This window comes from Carettochelys insculpta, chromosome 3 (assembly GCF_033958435.1).
Source record: "Carettochelys insculpta isolate YL-2023 chromosome 3, ASM3395843v1, whole genome shotgun sequence".
NCBI lineage: Eukaryota > Metazoa > Chordata > Testudines > Carettochelyidae > Carettochelys > Carettochelys insculpta.
Window position 1 is genome coordinate 55,432,596 of NC_134139.1, and position 27,357 is coordinate 55,459,952.

General features: G+C 41.3%; 1 protein-coding gene across 1 annotated transcript in view; it reads right to left on the reverse strand.

The window, feature by feature from the left end:
* The window catches only part of DNAH14 (dynein axonemal heavy chain 14), a gene marked incomplete at its 5' end in the record, with an annotated part of 447,359 nt that overhangs the window by 130,278 nt on the left and 289,724 nt on the right, over window positions 1–27,357 (reverse strand). The window contains 5 exons of the mRNA XM_074988409.1: window positions 939–1,130; window positions 3,110–3,271; window positions 5,023–5,220; window positions 25,512–25,598; window positions 26,885–27,052. Of these exons, the coding sequence (XP_074844510.1) occupies window positions 939–1,130; window positions 3,110–3,271; window positions 5,023–5,220; window positions 25,512–25,598; window positions 26,885–27,052 (807 nt within the window). The remainder of the gene's footprint in view (window positions 1–938; window positions 1,131–3,109; window positions 3,272–5,022; window positions 5,221–25,511; window positions 25,599–26,884; window positions 27,053–27,357) is intronic.

Genomic DNA, 27,357 nt, shown 5'->3' on the forward strand with positions numbered 1-27,357 from the left:
CAGACTGGAGTGCTCCCAGGCCCGCCCTCTGTGGACAAAGGGTTCTCCAGCGATGTTGGCGGGCAGGGAAAACTGGTTGGCATTCGCCATGAGCGGGAATATGCAAAGGATATTTAAATAAAGATTGCTGCTCTTGTTGCAAAGTGAAATTCTGTACAGTTTTATTATAGATGAGGACACTGAACAACGCAAATGGTTAAACTGTTTCTTCATTTATAATGGTAAAAATTAAGCCAATAAATTTGCACCATTGAGGGAAGGCTCTAACCCATGATGTTTGACAAACCGGGCTGAGAAAATATGTACATATATACACTGAGAACGGCAAAATTTTCCCAGTCATGGTCTGCAACAAATGAAAGGTCACTTCACATCAATTGTAGCTTGGTTAAATTTTTGTTCAGTGAAAAGTGGCTTTCTATAGTAAAACAGCTTTTGTAAAATTCACCATGAGCCAAGTCAAAAATTGTACATCACCATGGAAGTGGGAGAAATAATTTTAACCATTTTTGCAATCTAGCAATAATTTTATTTTGTAATCACCCAGACATTTGCTCTACTGCACCCTGTTTTTACACCTTGGCATATAATATCAAATAGTAATGTCCATTGACTTTATATCAAATTGGTGTTTTAACAATATTACGAGATATTTTGTATGGGTCTGATTCTTTTCTCAGTTATATTGGTTTTAGACCACTATAACCATATTGGAATCAAAAAAAGTTATTCTCGATTTACACTCATGTAACAAATGCAAGAATCAGGGCGAGACCTACACTACCAATTAAAGCTCTGTTGAATTTGGCTCTGCAATTTCTACATTGATTGTATTCACTTAAGCCAGATCTGAATCTGTTACCAAATAAACAAAAAATTAACAAAGGTTAACTGCAAGTTGAAAAAAATAGATAAGGTAAATCTTATCATCACATTACCTCACTGTCATCACAGATGTCCTCCTGGCTAAAGTAGCTTTTTGCAACATGAAGGAGAGCTTCTTGAGGCCAGTTGTTATACCAGTCAACAGTAGAGCAATTAACAATGGAAGTATATGTCCGACAAAGTTGACGGAAGTTAACTCCTGCAGGACTTGTTGCCAAAACGACATGAAGGTTGCTATGCACTCTCTGAAATAAAAGGTTAATTTTGATATGTTTAATTAGAATCACGTCTCTTTTTCCAAATAAGTTTGCTAGCTGGAATTTATTTTATTAAAAATTATGTTAAAATTATCACTTTTCACTTGTATAATAAGTGGCAATACTGCACTAATACACAATCAACAATGTAAAAATTTACTGCTTTGTTCTGTTGGAGTACAGACTAACACGGCTACCTATTTGTTACTAATAATTTTTAGTCATGCATTTAAGACTATAAAAACACAGTAGAAAATAACATGTGCACAGAAAGACATAAGATGGACAGGATTGTTTTTGTTCTCTGCTTATGTGGTGTTGGACCTTGTCTGCGCATAGCAGAGTGAATTAAAATATTGTTTTAAAGACAGAGACAGCACAGAAAGAAACAGTAGAATGGACTAGAAAGAAAAGGGAAGACATAATTCAGCATGCACATGGCTTTCTATATTGCCCCACACTTTTGTCACAGAAAAATGGTCATGACTTCTGGGTGTAAGAGAGATCCTATTGTGGAATATTTTGAATAAATTAATTTCCTGGGTGAAAAAGGGAAAACATGACAAGTGCAAGTAGATGATGCAGGGCTTAGTTGCAAGAATGAAACATCATAGTTAAAACTGCCTACTGGGATTAAAATATGTGGATGAAGGTGTTGATATGGTTGAGTGGATCAACTCGTTAATAACTTTAAGTGACTTTGCAGTGCATCATTCTTCAAGACTCTTTCTAGGCCTTTTAGTATAAATGTGATTTGACATGTAAATTCCCAAGCTGTTTGCTGTGTTGAATGTTGCTAGAGATAAAAGCATAGCTTAGTTTAGCTAATCTTTACGGCTTGTTTAACTAGTTAACTAGGTTTAGAATCTATCACTCAAGTATATAAAACAGAAAGCTGCAATAAGAGAAATCTAGAGTTGCTGGTTGCCCCTGAGCATCATTTTTTGTTATTTTGGAACATCATGGCCTCAGACCATAATGGTGACACCATAAGTCTATTTCCTATTTTACTTAGCATGACTCAGTTTTCCAAGGGAACCCCATTCTTCTTTCTCAAAAAATAGATACGCCCATGAGTTCATGGGCTTACTCCAAAATTAAGTGTGTTCTAAGCACAGTCACTCAACTTTTTTGGTGACTTGATTTAAATGAATGATTTTTTTTGGTGATTTAACCTTAATTTATATCAATCCACCTTGGCTGAAGTGCCTGAGAATGCCTAATTCAGTCAACAAACCTGGACCATGAACATTACCCACTGTTGAAATGTTGGACTGTCTATGATCTTGTATTGTGCAGAAGATTCTTGAGCAGTATAAATCATACTTCTGGGGCACGATGCTGTGAGTGGGTTTATACAGGTGTGACCATATTTTTATATACTATATATATAGTTCATGAATGACGAGGCATAGCAATCATGTATTCATCTGGGAGTCACTTTATATGCTTGTGGTTGCGAGTATGCAAAGCCAGGAGGATTGCTGCATACCGTTAAAGCAGTGTAAAAAAAATGCTAGCTTGGAAAGCTAAGGGGACATAGCAGTCCAGCATGTTTGACTGCACCATGGGGAATGTCACACATACCATCTGTACTTACCATCTTTTTATGAAGAAGAAAAAACATTACAGCTAATAAATTACTCTAGTAAGCATCACAGATGCCAAAGGTAAAATATGATACAACATATACATTTTAAAATGACCAGCATTTCAAATTATATGTAATAATATAAACATGTTGGAAATTTTTCAAAATGTCTAAGTGACTAAATTTCATTTTCAAAAATGATTTAAGTACCTTAGTAACTTTAGACTTGGGCATTTTTGAAATAGTCTAGGATACAGCTACCTACTCTTGATGAAAATGACAAAATTATTGTTTAACCAGAAAATGATATAGCCCTTTGACATTTTGATTTAAAAAAGTTTCAGATCCTCTAAAATTAATGAGTTTGAAATATTACCTGCAGGAAGAATGAAAGAATAGCTTCTCTGCTATTAGAATAGTTAGCCTTTTCTGCAACAGCAGTAAGCTTCATGATAATACTTTCCAACTCCTCCTTATCAAACAAATCATGCATTTCTCCAGAATTCAGAATGCAGCTCAAATCCTCTAAAAAAGAATCCTGGGGTAAAGAACAGTAATTAGTAATCTCTGCAAAATTTGTTACTTATTTTCTTATAAAACTAATACATTAATTTTAAGAATGTTTAGGGCTGAAGGTTTGTCACAGTGGTAAAAATATTACCGATACTATAACTTTTCTGTTTATCTGTAATTTTGTGTCTGTGGTTTTAATAAAGGTGAGTTTCCCAAACAGTAAATTGCAAACCAGTAGCTTGTGAGGAGATTCTGTATGGGTCACTGCTTGGTGTGCAGATGAGGCTGGGTAGGAGTTGGAAAGTTAGTCTGACCCACACTGTCCCATAGCATGGACCTAGCTCCTCACTCCAGTGATGTGACCTGGCACAAAGAGTTGCAGTGCTGCTCATGTTTGACCTGGCTACCAGACCAGGTCTATTTGAGTGGCATTATCAGGGTCACAGGACAACTCACTCATGTTTGGCTTGGCAGTATTTCTGTCATGACTGAGGGGAGGTCAGGAAGAACCTAAGTGGTGCTGTGAGCATGTGATCTTTAAAGCATAGGTGAACTGTGAATGTATCTCACCAATTAACTTAAAGTGTATGCTTTTTTGAGATGTTTCATTTCCTTTTTCCTGTTCACATTAGTGTCTCTTGTTTCACATAAACAATAGAAATATGGTAAACAGTAAAACAGGAATACATAAGAAAATGGAGGTTTCTCACTGTATAGCAAATAGTCAGACCCTGATAGTGCACCACTCAAATCATTGTGGGTTTTGCTATGGATTTTAAAAGGAAGAAGAGCCAGACTTTTAAAAAGCCCAGTTTTGAGCACATGGTCTCCATTTATTTGTTCAAAATATGTTTGTATCTGCACAATGGTACAACTCTAAAATAAGCATTCATGAAGTACAGTCATACCCCGAGATACGCCCATTCGAGTTATGAGAATTCAACTTTACGAGGAGTTTCATTTATTACCCCTACTTCAGCTTACGAGGCATTTCTTCGCATTTACAAGGACTGATTTGGAGGCTGGCGGCTCTGGTAGGCAACCACTGAGGGGAAGGAGTCGGCTGCATTGGTCTTGATGAAGAGGTCGTGCAGGGGGGCAGCGGCGCCCTGCAAGAGGGCAGCAGTCTGGTGCAGGAAGGTAGACTCATCCGAGTCCCAGCAGTAGATAACACTGCTCTGTGAGATGCGGATGCTGGGCGTGTAGCCCATCCCAGCCCTGCTGCTGCCACTCACCCGCCGCCACGTAGCTAGAGGGCCGCCGCCACCTGCCCTGCACAGCTGTGCCTCGGGCGCTGCTTGCCATCTGTGGCGCTCCCTCCCATTTAGTGCCTGGCTTGCCCGCCACTGCCGCCTCAGCTGCTGCCGGCAGGACCTCTCCGCCATGCAGCCCTGCATGAGAGAGGCATCGCCGCTCGCCAGCTGGGGGCCCCCTGTGCCTGCCTAGCTCCCCACATGGCCAGCCCCTGGCAGCACCCCCTCTCCACTTAACCTAAGCTGTGCTCAGGCTGAGCTGCCTCCCCGTGTCCTGCTCTGCCCTGCCCATTCCCTTGCACTGGATTTAATAGGATTTGGTGTTGTTTTAGCATAAATGGATGTATATTTTGGGGCTCAGGAACACCTAATATTTTTTGCCATTGAAATTAATGGCAATTACATTTTTGACTTACGAGAATTCGCCCTAAGAGAGGGTTTTTCAGGAATGGATTACTCTCGTAAGGTGGGAGAAGACTGTACTCTTAACTTTAGTAAAAACATTACATAAGAAATCATTTACCTGAACTATATCTGAATCAGTGATGAGCAGAACAGTGTTCTGGCCCTCCATTCCTGTTTGTCTGTAGACTCTTTTCAGATCCTCTCTGAAATCTGTGTAGCTGTAACTATGGGTAACAGACAATCTAAAGAGACTACAGTTTGATAAGTAACAGGCTAGGGTTGCACACGTTATTTTCCCATTTCCATCCAGGCCAACCTGCAGAAAAATAACTTTTACTGTTTACATACACACAAAGCTTGAGAATCTCTTTGCTATCCAGTAGATTAAGTAGAAAAAAATGTAAAATGAAATAACTGTTTAACCACAGATGTTAGAGAAACAAGGTAGATGAGGCAATACTTTTCATTATACCTCCTTTCATCAGCAAGAAAAGTTGGTCTTATAAAAGACTGCTGCACTCATTATGTCTCCTTCCTTGAACCAATATGGCTACAACAACACTGCATCCAATTATTGATATAACTATCAGGCCAGCAGATAGTTTTTGCAGCAGTTCTTCCATTCAAATGTGTAGCTCTGAAAGCTAGCGTGCAGATGTTTCCACTTTTCTGGTGCATTTTTTTCTGTGTACCAATTTATGGATTCAGTTAGAGTACTGAGATGATATAAATGCTATGCAGTAGACATGAAAGACATTTAAAAACCTGTATATGATTCCATTCGCTCAAGACAATTTTGATTTATTATTAACAATATTTACCCCTTGTATGGGGATTTTAATCAACAGATTTCAACACTCTTTCAAACAAAAACAATGAAGTCCTGTGGCACCTTAAAAATGAATTGATTTATTAAGATGTAACAGGACTCCTCGTTGTTTTCCAGAGATAGATTAACTCAGCTACCCCTCAAATTTTCAGAACAGTAGATAAAATATGAACTTCATTTTACAGATGGAAAAACTGATGTATAGATAACTGCCTGCCCATGGTCATAAAATGAGACACTAGTATAGCCAAAACTAGAACTTAGATCTGCTAACTTTAGTAAGCACATACACATAATAGGATCTTTGACACAGCTACACAACCACTTTGCCTTCTAATGATCATCAGATATTGTAATACAGAGCATGCAAGTGTAGTTAGAGCTGGATTCACCATAGAACTTTAGAGCCTAACTGCCACTTTGGGCTCCTAAATCAAAGAATCAGATCCAACTGGGATTCCTAAAATCTCTGGTTACCCGCTCCTGAACTTTCTAAGTACCTAAAGATCAGTCTATGCCTAATTTTTTGTAATAAAAGTACTGTCATCAACTATATTTCTTTTTCTTCACATGTGAACTGCAACTTCCTGCCTGGTAGCTGTATGTCTATGACAATTTATGTAGCACATATTGCCCTTTCCATCTGTCCTTATTTATAGGATTTGACTATATCGTGATAGCAGAGTTATGGACATGAGCTCTAAAAAGTCAGCATGAAGGATGGAGTTCTGAATGATCCAGCTACCTGGATAGTATGATCTTGCAGATGAGTTCCCCGTTCTAGAAGTAGTAGGCATCCTTCCGTCTGCATAGACTATGGATCGCGCCCTTTAAAGTTTCAATTGAGGACTTCATTTACAGCGTCTATTGTGACTATAAAGACCCACACGAGAGTGACAGTCCTTGCTGCATCTCTTGCAGATGTAGTGGATGTCTGGCAAGTCCTTATTGTGCTTTCTGTGCGCTCGCTTCTCCTCTGCTAGCTGTCTGATCTTCAACTTGCCCTTCTGGAGGCCCTTGTGTAACCCCTGCCTCCATCTGCTGCGGTCATCTGCTAGATCTTCCCAGTTGTCCAGCTCGATGTCTACCTCTCTGAGGTCTCTAGTGAAGTATCCAAAACCACTGTGACAGTGGGAGAGAAGGGAAATAGTTGATGATACCCCTGAGCATACCTTGACTGAATTCTTCCACCAGTTGAGGGAAAGTAGCATAAGATTTGGAATTGAAAGAAGTTTGTTTATACCAGAGTTTCTCAAAACTGTGGTCCACGGACTGCTAATGGTCTGCAGGTGAATTGCCAGTGGGCCACAGTTCAAGCTCAGCCCCTGCCTCCTATTGCTGCAGTGGGGAGCCCATGCGGGCACTCTAGCCTCGTGTCCCTGCTCTGCAAGGCTGGAGCACTAATGCTGGTTTCCTGGTTGGGGAAGGAGGAAAAAAGCCCCGAGCCTCACTGCTGGGGTGATAGCAGGTTGGGCTGGGGGCTCTGTATGATGCTGCTGCTCTCCGTCTCCTGGCTCGGGGAACAGTAGTGCATGGACTCACTGTCTGGATGCTTTCCCTACTGCTCCCATTGGCTGTGACTGAAGGTCAACCATATTGAACAGAGTCATAACCGCCTACAGCAATTCAAACTTCAATGTATGAATGTCCTTTGAGAAGCCAACCATTAAGAAAGGGGAAGATGACTATTCTCCATTGACAAAGCTATGTGGCAACTACTGCCGTAACTTCTGTGAACACACAGGGGTTGTCCCTTTCTCTTTTGACAGAGGCATGCAAATGAGGGAAACTGAAAATGCAAATGAGGAGCAGATTTACATAACTGGTGCCTCATTTGCATATTCTTTCAAGAGGAAAAGTGGTGTAGATGCAGATCTTTTGAAAGTAAACCCCATCTTCGAAAGAATCCTTCTTCCCATAACAAAGGGAAGAGACGCGTTTGCACTGTTTTTCTTCTTTTGAAAAAAGCTATTTTGAAAAAAATAATATGCAAATGAGGTGCCAGGTATGTAAATCTGCGCCTCATTTGCATTTTCGATTGTGTGCCTCTTTCGAAAGAGGAATGCAAGTGTAGACAAAGCCAGGGAGTGATAAAGAGTCCAAATGGCAAGATCCAATATTGAAAATGGTTCTGACCAACAAGAAAGTTTAGAAACTTCCTGAAAGTAGTGTATTGTGATATAAAGGCTCAAAGGCTGAGATCTGTGAATCAATCCTCTGAATCTAAGGATGGTATGTTAGCTGCAATTATCACCATCTTGAGCTTCTATACCTTGATAAAGGAAGTCATCATTGTGAGATCTAGGGTCAATCTCCATCCTTTTGTGAGGACCAGGAAGCATTTGTAATAGAATCTCCTTCCTCTGAACGGAGAGAGAACTGGTTCCACAGCTGCAATGTGAAGGAAAGACAGAAGTTCTTGTTTCTGAAAAAGTTTGGGAGACATGTCCCTGAAAAGGGATGGGAAAATGGATTGCATAGCCCAAATTTAAAACCTTCAAAAAAAAAGTCCAAAATGAGTGAATGTTCTTGACTCTCAAGCAAGCCATCAAAACAAAGGATTGCTTGATGATAATCTTTGGACTGATACATGTGGAGCCATTCAGAACTTCCCCTTCTACATTCTTGGTTTCTTTTTGGGTGGTTCAAGTGACATGGGATAGGCAGAGACCTGAGATGCATTGGCTCTCTAGCCTAGCATTGACTAATTCTAATATTGCTTGCAAGTTTGTATATGCCCAGTGAACACAGGGTTGTTCTTAAGTTTTTAAGACAATGTGGGGACTCATCAATTGACTCATTAAACAACTTGAGCGTATCACAAGGATGGTCTTCCACCATATTTTGGATTTCACATGTAACAAATAAGGATTGTAGCAATGAAGATTGGCCCATAGCAGCAAATGTCAAGATGCAATAAGCTACAGTGTCAGCTGCATTAAGAGAAGGTTGTAAAGTAATTCTTGTCAGGAGTTGGCTGCGTTTTTGTAGATGACGACGATGGGGAGAATCTTTGGCTTTCACATGCATTATAAGGCTTCCGTGCAACATCTGTGTTCTCAACTGGCCATCCACTGAGTATCCCACCTCCCATGATTACATTTGTGTGATCCCTGAAATTAATATGGGGCCAGGACTGTACCTGAAAGTGAGAAGAGGATAGAAAAGTGTCAGAAGACATAATTTTTGGTTTCCCTGTTCATTATGTTGGTATTTGAAAGGGTATTTGGCTTTCCAGTGCATTATAAGGCTTCTGTGCAATGACTGTGTTCTCAACTAGCCATCCACTGAGTATCCTACCTCCCATGGTTGCATGCATGTGATCTCTGAAACTTTTTTTGGTTTCCCCCTTCACTACATTGGTGTTGGGGAGAGTATTTGGCTTTCCTGTGCATTATAAGTCTTCTGTGCAAAGACTGTGTTCTCAACTGGCCATCCACTGACCAATGGATTACTGCCCAGTAATACCAGGGCCAGGACTGTATTTGAAAGTGAGAAGAAAGAGGATAGAAGAATGTAGGAGGAAAGAATTTTTGGCTTCCCCATTCATTATGATGGTACTGGAAAGGGTATTTGGCTTTCCAGTGCACTGTACGATTTCTATGCAAAGACTGTTTTCTCAACTGGTCATCCACTGAGTATCCCACCTCCTGTCAGCGCATGCGATCCCTGACAATAAAGCATGGGCCCGAACTGTTTTGTAAAGTGAGAAGAAAGATGACAGAAAAGTCTAGGGAAAAAGAATTTTTGGTTTCACATGCCATTACGTTGCCCACATGGATGCAACAACTGTGCTCTCAACTGACCATCCACCGAGTGTAACACCTCCCATCATTGCATGCATATGATCGCTGAAAATAATGGAGGGGCCCAGACTGTTTTTTAAAGTGAGAAGAAAGAGTTAGAAAAATGCATGAAAAAAGAATTTTTGGTTTCCCTCCAGTGTCAGCAAGCCCCAGTATGGGCGAAGACGGGGGCGTGCAGAGGGGGGCCAGTGGAAGTGGTCCATCTCCAGTGGTAGCAAGCCCCTTAGCCACCAGGGGAGAACTTTTCCCTGGCAGCAGCAACAAGCCCCTTAGCCACTGGGGGAGATCTTTTCCCTGGCAGCAGCAAGCCCCGGTATGGGCCAAGGGCGGTGGGGGAGGGTATGGTTCAGAGGAGGACCTGTTGAAATGGTCCTTCCCTGGCAGAAGCAAGCCCTTTGGTTGCCAGGGGAGACCTTTTCCCCTGTGGCAACAAGCCCCGGTATGCACCAAGAGGTGGGAGACAGTAGCTGGGATGGGACAAGTTGAGGTGGTCCTTCCCCGGTGGAAGCAAGCTCTTTAGTCATCGGGGCAGAGTTTTCCCTAGTGGCAGCAAGCCCTGGTATAGGCCAAGGGGAGTGGGGTGGTTCAGTGGAGGACCAGTTGAACTGGTTGGTCCTTCCCTGGCAGCAGCAAGCCCCTTAGCCACCGGGAGAGACTTTCCTGGTGGTAGCAATCCCTGGTATGGGCCAAGGGAGTGTGGGGGGGAAGTCAGTGGCTGAGGGGCTAGCTGAGGCAGTCCTTCCACACATCAGCAGCAAAGCACCGAATTTCTTAGCTGCCACGAAAGACTCTTTCCCAGCGGCTGCAAGGCACAGTATGGGCAAAGGGAGCAGGGTCGGTAGCTGGGGGGAGGCAGTTGAGGTGGTCCTTCTCTATGGCAGCAGCAAAGCCCCCAGTATCTTAATGGCTGGGGGAGACTTCCCCATGGCAGCAGCAAAGCCCCAAGTATCTTAACTGTGGGGGAGACTTCCCCACAGCAGCACCAAAGCTCATAATATCTTTCCCACCCTTGCAGCCCTAAACATATGACTGGTAGCATGGTCAGCACAGAGTGGCAGGCACATCCTTTTATTGGGTTGGGTTGGGGGCTACCCACGTGATGTGGCTGAGCGCAGGAAAGACCCAGATTGCGAGGCGCCTGTGGAGGAAGGAAGGAGGTTCTCAAATAAATGTAAACTGCTACGAAGAAGTTTCTCAGTGTGTTACGCACGCACAACCCCCAGCATAGCCTTTTTGACTTGTGGTATGGTGGTGCAGGGGCTGGTCCAAGGCAGCACAGAAAAAAATAGCAAGTGTACAGACAGAGCCATGAATTCCCTCTGCAGGGGCTATTTGAATGGGTAGATGCACTCACAGCAGTAACAGCATAGAAAGAAAGAAGCCATTTCTCAGGCTATCATACTAGCATGAGCCTACAGCTAAAGGCTCACTGCTCCCGCTTGGAAATTCACACTGTTCCTGTTACTGGAGAGCAGCAGCCAGAGCAGAGCACTGAGCAGGGCATTATGGGTTACATACGGGACACCATTGGAGGCTAATAAATTCAATTTTAAGACATGGCACTTCCACATTTGCCTTTAATCGAACTTCTGAATTCGAGTTTGATGCTAATACCTGTCAGGTAACTGCATTTTTGTAATCTCGAGATTAGTGCACCCAAAATCAAGCTAATGGTGTTTGCAGTGAAGACAGTAATGCGGTAAAATTGAGTGAACTGGATTAATTTGAATTTATCTCATAGTGTAGATGTAGCATAAGTGAAATAACTCTTTGGTTATTATTATGCCATGTGGTCTTTAACTCCGCCACAAAGTCTCTACGAGCTCCATGCCAGTCCCAAGCCTGGATGAAGGAGGCGGCTTGGTCAGATGAGTGTCGATGCGCTGACTGTGAAACAACAACATGAGTGAAATCTGACGCCAGTACGACTAAATGATAAAAGATGCCAGCTCAGAAGTCACCTGGATAAACAAGGTCCATGACACCAATCAAGTGATTGGGGTTGGGTCAATAAGTTGGCCACTGAAAAAAAATTACAACTAACACATATGCTATCAAGTGGCACATGGAATGTCTGAACACTGTGGGCAGCTGGAAAATTAGAGCTGCTTCAGAAGGAGATGGAGAGATACCAATGCGATATACTTGGACTAGCAGAGATGCGTTGGATGGCATTGGGAGAGATGTGCAGTTGCAAAGTCCTTTGGTCAGGAAATGAAACGAAGCGTGAAGCAGGAGTCGGATTCCATCTTAGCAAAACAGCTAAGAAGTTAGAAAGAATGACACTTAGCAGAATGCTATACCAAAGCTGGGCTCACCTCTTTATAAACCTTAATATAACATGCATCCAGATAACTGTATTTTATTATATCTTTTTTCTGTGGCTGCGTCTACACTAACTCCCTCATGAAGTCTCTAGGGGTTCCATGCCAGTCCCAAGCCTGGATAAGAGGGTCCGTCAGATGACTGACGATGAGCTGATTGTGAAACAACAATACGAATGAAATCTGATGCCAGTACAACTATCTGATAAAAGATGCCGGCTCAGATGTTGCCCAGACAGACAAGGTCCATGGCACCAATACAGGGATCAGGGTTGGGCTGATAAGTTGGCTACCGAAAGAAAATTACAAGTAACACATATACTATCAATTGGAACATGGAACATTCAAACACTGTGGGTGACTGGTAAGTTAGAGCTGCTTTGAAAAGAGATGGAGAGATATCGATGTGATATTCTTGGACTGGCAGAGATGCGTGGGATGGCATTGGGAGAGATGCGTTGTTGCAAAGTTGTTTGGTCAGGGAATGAAATGAAGCATGAGGCAGGAGTCGGATACCTTCTTAGCAAAAGAACTTGAGGCACATTGTTAGGATACAAACTGGTGAGTGTAAGAATGATGGTACTGAGATTTGAAGCAAAACTATTGAACATTTCAGTCATTCAGGTGTATGCACCCACTTTGGACAGTACGAAGGAAGAGATTGAGCTATTCTATCTATAAAGACTTGACAAAGACAGTGGAGGAGATACCAAAGAAAGATGTGCTGATCATCAGAGGAGATTGGAATGCATAGGTTAGAACAGATAACGAAGGTTGGGAAAGAGTCATGGGAAGGTTTGGATATGGAGAAAGAAACAAATGAGGTGAGAAACTACTAGAGTTTGCTACAGAGAATGAGACGGTGATCTGCAACAGAAGATTCCAACAAAAGGACTGTAGGAAGGACATGGTGATCGAATAATGGGAGGTCCAAGAACATGATAGATGTGATTCTGATAAGAAGAAGGGTAACATCAGTACAGCAGTGCTGAACTTTTTAAGGAGCAGATATAGACTTGGTCCACAGTCTAGTGATCGCAAACTTCAAGATAAAACTCAAAAGAAAGTGTAAGACACAGCTTAAGAAAATAAAGAGATGTGGTGGGGCTGAGATGAGGAAGAAACAGGGAATGCATACAGAGCAGCACTCGAAGAGAAGATTAAGAATATTGCCACATATCTAGAAAGATCTAGATAAGAGAGTCACAGGGATAGCCACGGCGATAGAAGAAGCAATTGAGCAGACTGTTCCAGAAGATGAGAATACCAATAAGAAGTGGATTATTCAGGAGATACTGAAGTTAGTTCAAGAGAAGAGCGCATTGAATATCATAAGAGATGTTTCTGAGATGGCGGAACAGCAATATAGGGTGAAACGCAATGAGATAAGGAAAGCAGCCAGAAAGGATAAGGAGAAACAGAGGAGCAATGTGGAGATACAGAGAGGTATCATGGCAGATGTAAGACCAGGGAGATGTATAAGATTATTAGGAATATTGATAGGAAACGGCAACCAAAGCAGATGGTGATCAAAGATGAGAACTAAGAAGTGCTTATGAACAGAGAGAGGATTGTGCAGTGACGGACGAAATACTACACCAATCTACACAAAGCACAGTTGGACCCAAGGGTGTCAGAGAGACTGAATGAAGAACTGAAAGAGATATCTCCACTGAGCATCGAGAGAGAGAGACCAGTATTCTAAAGGAGGAAGTTGAAAAAGCAGTGAAACGACTAAAGAGCAACAAAAGCCCTGGAAATGATAAGATCGCGGGAGAGATGATTAAATACAGCGGAGAAAACATGATTCAGGAAGTACACTGACTATGTAATATAGCATGGAAAGAAAGGAAATCACCTAAGGAATGGACAAGATCCATGCTAGTGACAATACTCAGGAAAGGAAGTACATTGGAGTGCAAGAACTACAGAACGATTGCCCTAACGAGTCACCTAAGCAAGGTGCCGATGATAATGCTGACAGAGAGAGTAAGATCACAGTTAGAAGAACATATAGCAGATGAGCAAGTGGGGTTCAGAAAAGACAGAAGTACCATACAGCAGATATTGGCACTAAGACTGATAGCGGAGAAAGCTCAACGAAAGAACAAGAACGTATATACTTGCTTCGCCGATTTTCAAAAGGTATTTGACAGTATAAATCAGAATGTGACTTGGGCAGTGTTGGAGTCATATGGAGTGGATAGCAGACTTATACGGTTGTTGAAGGATATCATTGACAATGCAGAGGCAGTGGTGAGAACATGCGGGGAGTTGGGAAGTTGGTTTAAAACAAGTAGAGGTATGAGACTAGGAGATCCAATATCGCTAAGTATCTTCATCATGCATCTGAAGGGAGCAATGGACAAGATCAAGAAAGAGACAGAAGGGATATCTGTGCATGGGAAAAAATTAACATCATATATGCCATCATGTGCCAACAATGCCCAAGTGCTTTGTATATTGGACAGACTTCTAACTCCCTTAGACAAAGGGTCAATGGGCACAAAAACAGACATCAAAACACTCCAGATCCACAAACCAGTTAGTCAACATTTCAATGGAATGGGGCATTCTGTCAATGACCTAAAGGTATGTGTGTTACAGAAAAGGAATTATCGCACCATTTTGGAAAGAGAAACATCTGAGCTGGCTTTTATATTCAAATTCGGCACATTAACACACGGTTTAAATCGTGATGGGAACTTTCTGAGTCACTATAGGAGCTTGTCTGCATACTTGGCTCAATCTAATTCTTGACCTTCCCCCACCCCTCCACTCTCTGATTTGCTCACCTTGATTATCTTTTTCTGATTTGTCCTCCTTGTTTACTGTTTTTGGTTCTCTGTGCCTTAAATATTGAGTCTGTTCTGGTCTGGCTATGGTCTGAAGAAGTGGGTCTGTCCCACGAAAGCTCACCTAATAAACCATTTTGCTAGTCTTTAAAGTGCTACTTGACTGCTTTTTGTTTTGATAGTGTATAGACGAGCACGGCTTCCTCTTTGTTACTATTCAACTTGAGGTTTGTGGATGATATAGTTATCATTGAGGAAGATGAGGAGAAGCTAGCGAAAATGGTGCAAATGCAAAACAAAGAAGGGAAGCGGTACAGACTGATTAGGAACATCATTAAAACAAGAACAATGGTATTTGGAGATAAGGAAATAGGAAGGAAGATCAGCGTTGATGGTATTGAACTAGAAAATATAGAGATTTTCACATATCTGGGGAACAACATAACATATGATTTAGACTGTAAGAAGGATATAGCTACTAGAACAGTGAAAGCAAGAGCGAGTTTGAATGCAATGGATAAGATCCGGAAAAGCAAAGCGATTAGCTTAGGAATGAAGCTGAGCATCTTGAAAATGTGAATATTCAGCAGCATGTTGTACAGATGTGACACATGGGTGATACTGAAAGATCTGAAAAGAAGAATATTGGCATTTGAAAGGAGTTGTTATAGAAAGATTCTGAGAATAGGGTGGATGCAGAAGGTCACCAATGAGGAATTATATAGAAAGATACAGCTGAAAGAGAACCTGATACGGAAGGTTATAAAATGGATTTGCAGAATGAACAACAAACAAAAAAGATCAAGATCCTGGTATTCGGCATAATGGACGGTTCAAATAGGAGAGGCAGACCCCACAGAGAATGGGTAAATGATATAGTAGATTGGTGCAGAGCTCGTCTATAGAAACTAATCCACTCTGCACTGGACAAGGAAAGATGGAAAGGAATAGTGAGAGAAACATCAGACACCACTGGGCACTGACCCCACAGTTATTGATGGTGATGTGGTCTTTGAATGATACTTCCTGTCTTGTTCATTGACTGCATTAACCACCAAAGAGCTAAGGATAGGATAGGAAAATAAAATGTTGAGAACCCTTTGCTGGGATGCAGTACTATTTAATCTGCTCTCTTAGTGGTAGGGCGTTGCCAGATTGTTTTGGCAGTTTCCAACAATGTTTTATTTGGAAATAAACCTATTAATACTGAAGATCATGTACAAAGAATGTGCCAATGGGTGGGCAATAATTTTTGACCCAGAGGCCACTCCTAGAATTTGGTTCAGAACTTGCTAAAAGTTAACTGATCAAGGGCTGCACTCTTCCATGATATTAATGGAGGTGCAGGATCTGGGATGGAAGTTGGATGCTGAAAGCAGCTTGGGGTAGGAGACTGAGGTGCAGGAGGGAATGTGAGGTGTGGATGAAGGAGGGGGTTGTGACCTGGGGCAGGGAACTGTGGTGCATGGGATGGTTCTGACCTGGAAGATGGGTGTATGAGGAGAGGCACAGTCTGGGAGGGGGTTGTGATGTATTGGTATTGGGGTGTAGGAGGAGTGCAGGGTCCTGGAGGAAGTATAGAGGTCTGGGATGGCGTATGAGTGCAGGAGAGGATTCTGAGATGTAGGAGGGGATGCAGGGTCTGAGACAGAGCTGTGACCTGGGGTGGAGGTGCAGGAGGGAGTGCAGGGGTTTGGGTTGTGACCTAGGGCAGCAGGGAGTTGTCACCTGGGGCAGGGGATTGGGGTGCAGGATCTGGGAGACTGTTTGTGTGCAGGAACAAGGGTGCTGAGGATTTGGGGTTGTGACCTGGGGCACAGGTGCAGAAGGGTAGGCAAAGGGTTGGGGTGCAGGAGGGGATGGGGTGTTCTTCCTGGGAGATACTTACCTTAGATACCTCCTGGCCAGCAGTCCAGTGGGACTCTCAGGTGGGCTTTCTGCCTGCCAAGCCCCCATACAAATGCTTAAAGTGGCTGGCTGTGGGGGCCATGTGCTCTCTGCATGCTGCACAGTGGGGCAGGGGAGTTTTGTATTGCCCTTTCCCCCAGCTCAATCTTGCTGCTCCCATTGGTCAGTTTGCAGACATGGCTCAGGCAGGTCCCATTAGTTGGAACACAGGTATCATGCAGAGGGCTCCCACAAGGGATGCCCTAATTGCCTATGGCATGGCACACAAGGTGGCGGGCCAGAGCTGGTGGTTTTGTAGGCCATATTTTGCCCACACTGGTCTAATCATTAGTGAAGAGACATCAGAACTTACTAAAGAACACTGACAATCATATTTATGCTTTGTGTAAATAAACTGTTGTCTTCAACCATAAATGAAAAGGATGAAATCATAGCCTGGCATGAGAAATGACAAAACACATATGATGCCATGTGCAATGCTAGGTTCAGGCACAGTCTGACAGTCATTTCAGATTTTCTTTACATGTGCAGGATGATATTTACCAAGTTGGCAAATCTGGTTTTGGGGAAGATAAACTGATGTTGTTTACAAATCTATCAAAGCACTGATACAAAAAGCACTATTGATAGAGGGAATTTTGGAGTCACACTGACCTAATTAACCAGGTCTGAATCTGTTCTCAGATCTGAATCAGTTCTCAGAGATGTATTTGAGATACATCCTGAATTTAATGTTCTTTTTCTGGGAAAGTTTGCTGAAAGAACAGCAGACAGCACATTTGTTAGGACTATACCCCTTACCAAGACAATAATGACTCCTTTCATAAGAATCTCTGGGCAGTGTAACAACATGACTGGAGGGGAATGTTTTGAAACAGGAGATGATATGGTAGAATACCACCCATTGATGGAACCCAACTGAATGTTAAAAATACAGTATCTTAAAACAACAACACTGGAGTACTAATAAAAATTAATATAAGGCTGACTAGAACATATTTACAACAAAAGCATTCATAAAACTTAATTACCCACTGGGAGAAGTAAAAAAACAGATTGACAGGACCAGATGAATACCCAGAAACCAGCTACTTCAAGACAGGCCCTAGAAGGTCAATAACAGAACACCACTTGTCATTACCTACAGCCCCCAGCTCAAACCCCTGCAACACATCACTAAGAACCTATAGCCTATTCTAGATCATGATGCTACACTCTGAAGGCCCTAAATGACAGGCCTATTCTTTCCTATGGACAACCTCTTAAGCTAAGGAAGATTCTCACTAGCAATCACAATCACAGTAATACTAATCCTGGAACTCTTCCTTGCAACATATCCCATTCCCAACTTAGTCCACATATTTATTCTGGGGCCACCATCACTGGACCTAACCATGTTAATTACAAGATCAGGGGCTCATTCTTCTGCACCTCAACCAATATTATATATGCCATCATATGCTACCAGTGCCCCTCTACCATATATATTGGACAAATCGGGCAAACACTTTGCCAAAGAATGAATGGGCACAGAACAGACATTAGGAATCTCAATACACATAAGCCTGTCAGTGAGTATTTCAATGGAGTGGACCATTCTTTTAAAGACCTGTGAATATGGGCTACAACAAAGAGACTTTAAAAGCAGATTACATATTGAGTGCGTCTACACTTGCATCCCTCTTTCGAAAGACACATGCAAATGAGGCAAACCAAAAATGCAAATGAGGTATAAATTTGCATAATTGGCACCTCAATTGCATATTTTAATTTCAAAAGCACTTCTTTCAAAAGAAGAAGGCCAGTGTAGATGCTGCTCTTCCAAAAGTAAACCCATCTTCAAAAGAATCCTTCTTCCCTTTATTTAATGGGAAGAAGGATTCTTTCAAAGATGGGGTTTACTTTCGAAAGAGCAGCATCTACACTGGCTTTCTTCTTTTGAAAGAAGCTCTTCTGAAATTAGAGTATGCAAATGAGGTGTACAATATGCAAATTTATGTTTCATTTGCATTTCCAATTTACCTCATTTGCATACTTCTTTCAAAAGAGGAACGCAAGTGTAGATGCACCCACTGAGATTTGTGAACTGGGTTTCATACTCAAATTTGACACATTGACACTTGGTATGAAAAAGGACAGCAATTATCTCACACAGTACAAGGACTGCTTCCCTTCCTTTATGTTCACAATTATCTCAGGCAAAAAACTTAACTTTCCTCACCCTTCTCCTTCAGGTCTATGTATTTGATTTGTCAGTTTTCATTGCAAGTTTTTTGGACCTCTGTGCGATATAACCAAGTCTGGACTGGAAAGTTTACAGATCTGAAGAAGTGGGCCTGCCCCACAAAAGGTCATCACCTAATAAATCATTTTGTTAGTCTTTAAAGTGCTACATGACTGCTGTTTTGTTTTGTTAGAATACAGACTAACATGGCTACCTCTCTGTTAATATTTACAACAAATTGGCTGTGTCTACACTAGCCCAAAAATTCAAAATGGCCATTTGCATGGCCATTTCGAAGTTTACAAATAAAACACTGAAATACATATTCAGCACCTCATTAGCATGCCAGCAGCCGTAGCACTTCGAAATTGACACAGCTCGCCACCGCGCAGCTCGTCCAGACGGGGCTCCTTTTCAAAAGGACCCCAGCAAACTTCAAAATCCCCTTATTCCTAACAGAAGATAAGAATAAGGGGATTTCAAAGTTGCTGGGGTCCTTTTGAAAAGGAGCCCTGTCTGGACGAGCCATGCAGTGGCGAGCTGCTTCAATTTCGAAGTGCCAAGGCTGCCAGCATGCTAATGCAGTGCTGAATATGTATTTCAGCGCTTCTTTAGTAAACTTCAAAATGGCCATTTCGAAGTTTTGGACTAGTGTAGACACAGCCATTAAAACTACTTGAGTTTAAAGCTGTGATAATTGACTGCTAAAGTATTTCATCTCCACCTGAAACATGTGATTGAAGGAACCAAGGGGTAAGCTGGTCCAATCTTCTCCTTTCTGCTTTCCAGAGGGAGAGCAAAAGGGCATTCACTGATAATATGCAGACAAACAGGTGACTGAAAGGGAGGAATAAGTTGTGATATCTGGCACTAGGAGGTACACAATATCAAGAGCAGAAGACATGTAGACAACCATTCGATGAAGATCCGAAAGTTAGAAATTATGTAACGAAACAATAAAAATACAATAAATGAATCTACTAATTACTTGGGCCTACCAGTCTTTTATATATTCCCTTGCACATTGATACTCTTTTCCCAATTCAATTGCTGTTAAAACATATAGCCTACATTTTGGTCAAAACAATCCAACTGTGCTAAAAATATATTCTAATGATGCTGAAATGACAGCTGAAAGAGAACCTACTGCAGAAGGTTATACAATACAAGTTACAGCTGTTTGGGAATATTTGCAGAATGGACGATGAATGAATAATCAAGACCTTGGTGTGTGGCATAATGGACGGTTTGAATAGGAGAGGCAGACCCCACAGAGAATGAGTAGATTATACAGTAGACTGGTGCAGAGCTATTCTACAGAAACTAAGCCACTCTGCACTGGAAATGGAAAAATGGAATGAAATAATGAGAGAGGCATCAGACACCAACGGGCACTGAGCCCATGGTGGCTGTTGATGATGATGATGCTGAGATGCTGAGCCTTTTAAAAACTAAATACATTCTAAATCCAATGGTCTCTCATCCTTTTATTTCCAAATTTTTGATATGAACAGAACTGATAGGTAGACATTTTAGCATTAGTTTGCTGCCTCAATGACCTACATAGCATTAGAATAAATCTTCGTTTTTTATCTGGTGTAGCCAGCAGAACTGAAAGCAGCTAACCGAGACGCACTAGAAGTCTTAGATTTTTCTGAGATGGTAGAAAGCACCAGAGAATTAGCAAGGCAATTCATAAAGAATTCTTCATGCAGAATAAGGTAAAGATTGTCCTCATTTTGATAGATTTCTCTTGCTGCCCCTACAGCAGTTGATTTCAAACTTTTTGAGCTGAGCCTACCACATTTAGGCACAATTTTTGGTAACCCATGTCCCTTCCTTCCAGACAAAAACAGATACATGCAAAAATATGCTTGATAGCCTATTCATAAACCTAAGCGAGACCTTAATAGAATATTAATTACATGGCCTACACCTCCAAATTTTATACACACAAATATTTAATGTGAAGGCCTGTTTCCTTGGAGACAATTTATCAATTTGAGGGTAGATTTCTGAAATGGACCCTCTCAAGTTGTCATCCACTTGTCTTGAATACTTCTTTCTTTTTGCCACAGCAAGTGCAGAGAATCCGATCTTACAAAAATAAGATGAACCAAACAGTAAAAGAGCTTTGATCACACAGTGACAAAGCTGGATGTTCTGAGCCAACTTCCAACAACAAAAACTACAAAAATCCCCACAGACTGCTTTTTAAATTAAATTTCCAGAATCAGATCTTTCTGAAGTTCAATCATCTTCTTCTGAATGTCAGTCATTGGACAAACAGGATAAAGTCCTGCCTCAGCTACAAAAGCTTGGATAATCCAATCATTTAAGGATTCATTCTGAGTGGGAAAACATCCAAACAGGCTCTGCGAGAAGTCAAGTGATTGACTTGATCGAATTACTGAGTGTTGTGGAGCCAGAATCTGTTCATTGATTGTGTCAGTTAACAATGGAAATGGAATGTGTAAACAAGTTATGATTTTTGTTTTCCAGAGAGCTAGTTTTCTTTTGAATGTTGATATCTTGTCATGAAGATCAAAATATTACTTTATGGTCCTTTGAATGAGATATTTAAATAATTCAGTTTATCAAAAGTATCATTAAAGGTAGCCAAAACAATAAACCAGTGGAAATCAAACAGCGTCAATGTTACTGAAATGCAAATCCAACAGAAAAAGTCGAACTTCATTTCTCAGTTCATAAATGTCTTGCACCACTTTCTTTCTGGATAGCCATCTCACTTCCTTTGTGCTCTGCAACCACTTCTTCACAAAGCACTGCAAAGAACTGTGCCTTTGTGCATGGTCTCTTGATAAAATTCATGATTTTAAGAGCAGAATTCATAACACCAGTAAGTTCCCAACCTAAGTTTTGCATTGCCTGGCATTCACAGCACATAATACATTAGTCCACAGTATCTGTGGAGCAATTTCAACCACTTTGGCTTTCAAGGCTGCATTACCTCCAGATACAGAAAGGGCCCCATCCCTGTGTATTCCAACAGAGGCATCCCACTTGAACTTGTGAGATATTAGGAAGGCATTTTAAATGTTACACCATTCAGATCCAGTTGCATGGATCCCAACTGGCTTACAGAACAAAAAACATCTTCAAATATTGATGTTTTCTCAAGTACCTTACATAAGCAATTAAATGAGCTTTTTTGATATCTTTGTTGTTTCATCCAACTGGTTGCAGATAAACTGAATTGCAAATGAGAGATCATCTCTGCCTTGCTATTTTCCAACATCAGATAGTCAGCAGATAACTGTTGTGTGATAGTGGGATCGTTTCTAACTTCTTTGTTGTATCATTACCACGTATTGTCTTACAAATATTATTTGGAGCTGGGAGAACCTTTTTTATCTAGCTGTTTAGGACTTTTTATTCTTGTCAAAATAATATACCACTACATATGTTGCTTTAAAGAATTTGCAGAGATGTATACTTCATATTTCATTTTTAAAATTAATTTCTTGTAACAGGCATTCAAAAAATCTCTATTTTTCCTACTAGTGTGCCATGCTTTGTTTCTAAATGCTGTCTTAATTTTGTTGGCTTCAGACTCTTTTCATTACAGTTATTGCACACTACACATTGACACCTATTTTTTCCATTAACTACTGTTGAAGTGAAACCAAAATCCAAGTATGCTTCACCATATTTTCTTCTTTTTGCAAATTTACTCCTCTGTATCAACTTTAGCCATTTCAGTCTTCGGCTTTCATTTTGGAACATTACCATCTTTCGGCAATAAGTATAAATCTATTTTTCATCATACAACGATATGGAAAAATATGAGTCGCCAGTGCAATAAGCACTGCACAATGGCTTGTTATAAGGATAGGCTATCATACTAAACTGGAAGGGAGGAAAGGTAACTGTTGTTATAGACCTGATGCACCAGCATTGAAATGCCTACTGTTAGCCCCTGGTGGCTGGCAGTTGTGCTTTCATTGCAAGACCTGGGCTGGTGGGTGCTCCAAATCTTTCTTTGGGAGCTTCCACTCTGAGTCGCCAGGGTTTCCACAGTTAGACCTGGGCTACGTCTACACGTGCCCCAAACTTCGAAATGGCCACGCAAATGGCCATTTCGAAGTTTGCCAATGAAGCGCTGAAATGCATATTCAGCGCTTCATTAGCATGAGGGCGGCCGCGGCACTTCGAAATTGACGCGCCTCGCCGCCGCGCATCTCATCCATACAGGGCTCCTTTTCAAAAGGACCCTGCCTACTTCAAAGTCCCCTTATTCCCATGAGCTGATGGGAATAAGGGGACTTTGAAGTAGGCGGGGTCCTTTCAAAAAGGAGCCCTGTCTGGATGAGACACGTGGCGGCGAGGCGTGTCAATTTCAAAGTGCCGCGGCCTCCCGCATGCTAATGAAGCGCTGAATATGCGTTTCAGCGCTTCATTAGTAAACTTCAAAATGGTCATTTGCGTGGCCATTTTGAAGTTTGGGGCACGTGTAGACACGGCCCTGGAGTGGCTGGTGCCTGGGGCTCTTGGTGTTAGCTTTAGTACAGCTGTTTTCTGAGGCTTCTGCTGTTAGAACCCAGGTGGCAGGAGCTCTTGTAATCATCCCTAGGGCAGCTGGTGCTGTGCTTCTGCACCGTCTGGAACTTTCCTCCATACCACCTGGGAGGCATGCCCCACACTTTGAAAATCTTTGTTCTAGACTTACAATAATAAACAGCAAAACTTTTTCACTCTATTTAACCTGTCTAACATCCAAAAGACCAGAAGCTCTGTGAACTGGAAGCCCTCTCTGTCAGCAGAAGGCCCCCACTTCTGAAATATCCCTTATTCCTGAAAAGTTTGATGAATAAGAGGGCTTTTGGAAGTGGTGTGGGGGGTGTTCCTTCTGGAAGGGCTCCATCTACGTGTCTCGGTAGCTTCTGGAAGGGGGTCTTCCAGAAGCTAAATCTTGCATGAATATGCAATTGAGGCCTGAGATATTTAAATCCATGCTTCATTTGAATATTCCCCTTTGCTCATTACTAGGACCCTTGTGGAAGGGAGAGCCTGTGTAGACACCACTCATGAGTTTTATCGACAAAACTTTGCAGTGTAGATGCAGCCGAAGATGTTTAACAGGAAATACTAAAGACTTCTTTAAAAAATCTGCAGGTTCAGATAACTCACATCCAAGAATTTTAAAAGAACTGACTGAAGAACCTGTTGGACTGTTAATGATGATCTTCAATAAGGCTTGGAATACATAGAAAGTTTCAGAAGATAAGAAGAAAGCTAGTGTGCTGATAATATTAAACAAGGGCATATGGGATCACCAAGGTAATTTAAAACCTATTAGTTTTATATCAATCCCAGGCAACATGAAGGGGTGGAAGATATAGGACTCAAAAATTAAAGGGAAGAAAACACAATTAATGCCAATCAAAATTTGGTTTATGAAAAATAGATTTTGTCAAACTAATATGATATCTTTTTGTGAGATTATATGTTGGGTTGAGAAAGGCAATAAAGGTGATACAATATAGTTAGGATTCTGAAAGGCTTTAGACAATTTGTTTAAAATTAGAACAATATAAATTAACAAAGCACATACTAAATTGATTAATTGCCTAATTAAATCTTAAAACGTAACACTGAACAGGGAATGATCACTGAGTGTTTTTAGAGGTTCCCATAGCAACTCATTTTTTGCCTTATGTTGGTCAATATTTTTTATCAATGACCTAGAGAAAATACATTATCACTCATAAAATTCGCAGATGACACAAAAACTGGGAAGCGATAAATAATAGAAAGGATAGATGTAGCAAGAAACTTTAATGTTTGCATCACTTATAACTTAGCATAAAGCTTGCATACGTAGACCAAGAGTAGAGTGTAATCTTTCTAACATAAAATAGTCTGCTAGAAGTTTTATTATTATAAATATTTCAGAGTGACACAGAAATTCAAATATAAACGGGGGAGAAAAAACCTCCAGGTTTATCACAAATTAGACTGGATAATTACTTAATTTCTACTCTCATACCTTTTGCAGATACCCATCTTTCATCAACTGTCCCCCAAGCCTGAATGAGCCTGTGTGGGCTGAGGATGCCCAAACCTTGTCAGGAAGAGCCAGACCAGGAAAAGTTCCTGGCCCTGCTGAAGCAACAGCTGGAGCATAAAAGACACCTCAGACTCCACAATGTATATACAGAGTGCTGTACTGGAAGTGGGAGGCTTTTGCACCCTGCTACCATGCAGTTTGGGTAGCTGGTAGTTTCCACAAAGTTCTTTACAGGTCTTGGGGCAACTAGTGCACAAGGTATGCCCTTCTCAAAGTATAAGATTTGGGGAAACAGCTGATTCTTCTGTCTTGCAGGAGAAGTGGGCTACTGCGTCCAGGAAAGACTTCTCAAGGTAAAGGATTTCTGGAGACTTTTTGGGGCAACATGGCCACACAGGGAACATAGGTAGGTAGATAATATTATTCAGTGCCACAATAATTAAAAAAACAGTACAAAGGTCATCTTAATATCCTAAAGATAGTAACCTCAAAAGATATAACTGTTAGTTCTGATTTTATCTTGTATTTTATCAGTCAGAAAAAGGAGAGATCCTAGAAAGTAATATGGCTTCAGTAAATTTTTTAAGTATAGAAAGTGGAAGTTCAGCATAAAAAAAACCCTATGCCTGTTGGGATCCTGAAATATTTTAAATGTAGATTTATGTAAATGATAAAAATGTATTTTCTTACTAGCATCATGTGTCCACCTGGTTGTCGAAAGACTCTCGCAGCCCTTGTAGTGTGTTCTACAGCTTCCTTAAAGAACACTATTGAAGTCTGGGAAAGTGAAAAAGAACAAGATCACTGTGATAAGAAAGCAGCTGCACACGGCAAGTGATATTTACAGCAGGTAAATAAAGGGAAGGTGTTATCCCAGGGAACAAAACTAGAAAAGCTGAAAGAGACAGCTTAACTCCTGTAACTAGAAAAGTTACAATAGGTATGTATTTCTTTTCCCTAGCCTCTTGAATGCCTCTGTCATAAAGTCACTTACAGAGATTCTCATGCTGCTACCCATGTTGCCACTAATCATCCTAACCTGTGGCACTCTGTCCATTTTACCTACTCAGTTCACAAAAGCAAGTACTACAAGCTATATTTTGCTCTCTGTTGCTGCCTTGCCTGCCCTGGAGACAAGATGGCAGGTAGGGTTCACAGTCCTCGCATCCCAGGTTGTCCCCAGAGAGAAGCCAGCAGTCATCTCCACCCTCTGGTGTGAGTCCCCCATCCCCAGTTCTCCCTCCTCCCAATCCTGAATTCTGATCCCTTCACCCATGCTTACTGCCCTGAACCACTCCTCACCCCCAAACCTTGCTCTTGCACACCCCCATCCCCAGTCTCCTGAGCTGAGCCCTTTCTCAACCCACCCACTCTGACTCCTGCATCTCCCACACCCCTCCAGCCTCCTGCCCTGAGTCATCCACATCCCCAAGGCCCTGCGTGCCCTGACTCCTGCACCCCCCACTCTGCCCTGGGGGACCTGGGCAACTCTGGGTAAGTCTACTCGTAAGTTTATACTGTTACTTATCACATTCTACCTGTGTCATGTACCATACTTTAATGAATTTACTGCAGAGAGTCTTTGTGCCATGTTCCAGAAGTCAGTTCCAGAGAGAATAAGCAACTTTTCTGAAGTTATAATGGAAATTTGTACCACAGTCAGAAATAGAACCCAGATCTCCTGAGCCTCAGTCCCGTGCATTAAACATCAGATCAACCCTCTACTCTTTCCAACTAAAACCAAGGATCCCAATCAAAATAATAAAAACGCCAATAATTAGTCCTCCTGGACTACATTTTCAAGTAGACACACCTGTGCATCTGTGATGATTTGAAAATTCAGACTTGCGCACTTAAATACTTCACACAAAAATCAAGTAACTACATAATATAATAATTCTCCATGCTGCATGTACAAATGTCAACTGCATATATTATTGTTATAACATACATGCCTATGCATGAAAAAAATTGCATTTTGTCATCCTCAAAATATTTCTAACATATTCTTTTCAGAACTTTCATTTAATATGTATGTACAACAAGCCATCAGTTTACTATACCTTAGTATCTGTTGAATTCACTTTCATTTGGAATTCTTCCAATACAGAAACAAGTTTTTTGTAGTTAGTCACGTTTCGATAGATTTTACTTCCAAGAGATGTGCTCATATCCAGAAAATCCACAAATATGGTAGACTCCTCCATCAGTTTTTCTTTGGTCCATGTTATCTATTAAAAATACAGCTCAGCCAATTCTTCTCACCATGTTATACGTTAAAAAGCAATGTTGACTCCTGCTCTTAAACCAAATGGTAGTTCTGCCTATTATTGTTCCCCCCAGTCATAATTTTAAGACCCTCTTTTCAGTTGTTCATAAGTTTTCCATCTTTAACAGCTTAGATTGAAATTTTCCATACTGGAAATCCGACTGATTTTTTTTAAAAACATATTGTCATCTAGAAAGGTTCAGCCATTTCTAAGAATGAAGTTAGAGAAAGTACATTGTTTTTGCCATGTTAAATTGGTGACCTTTT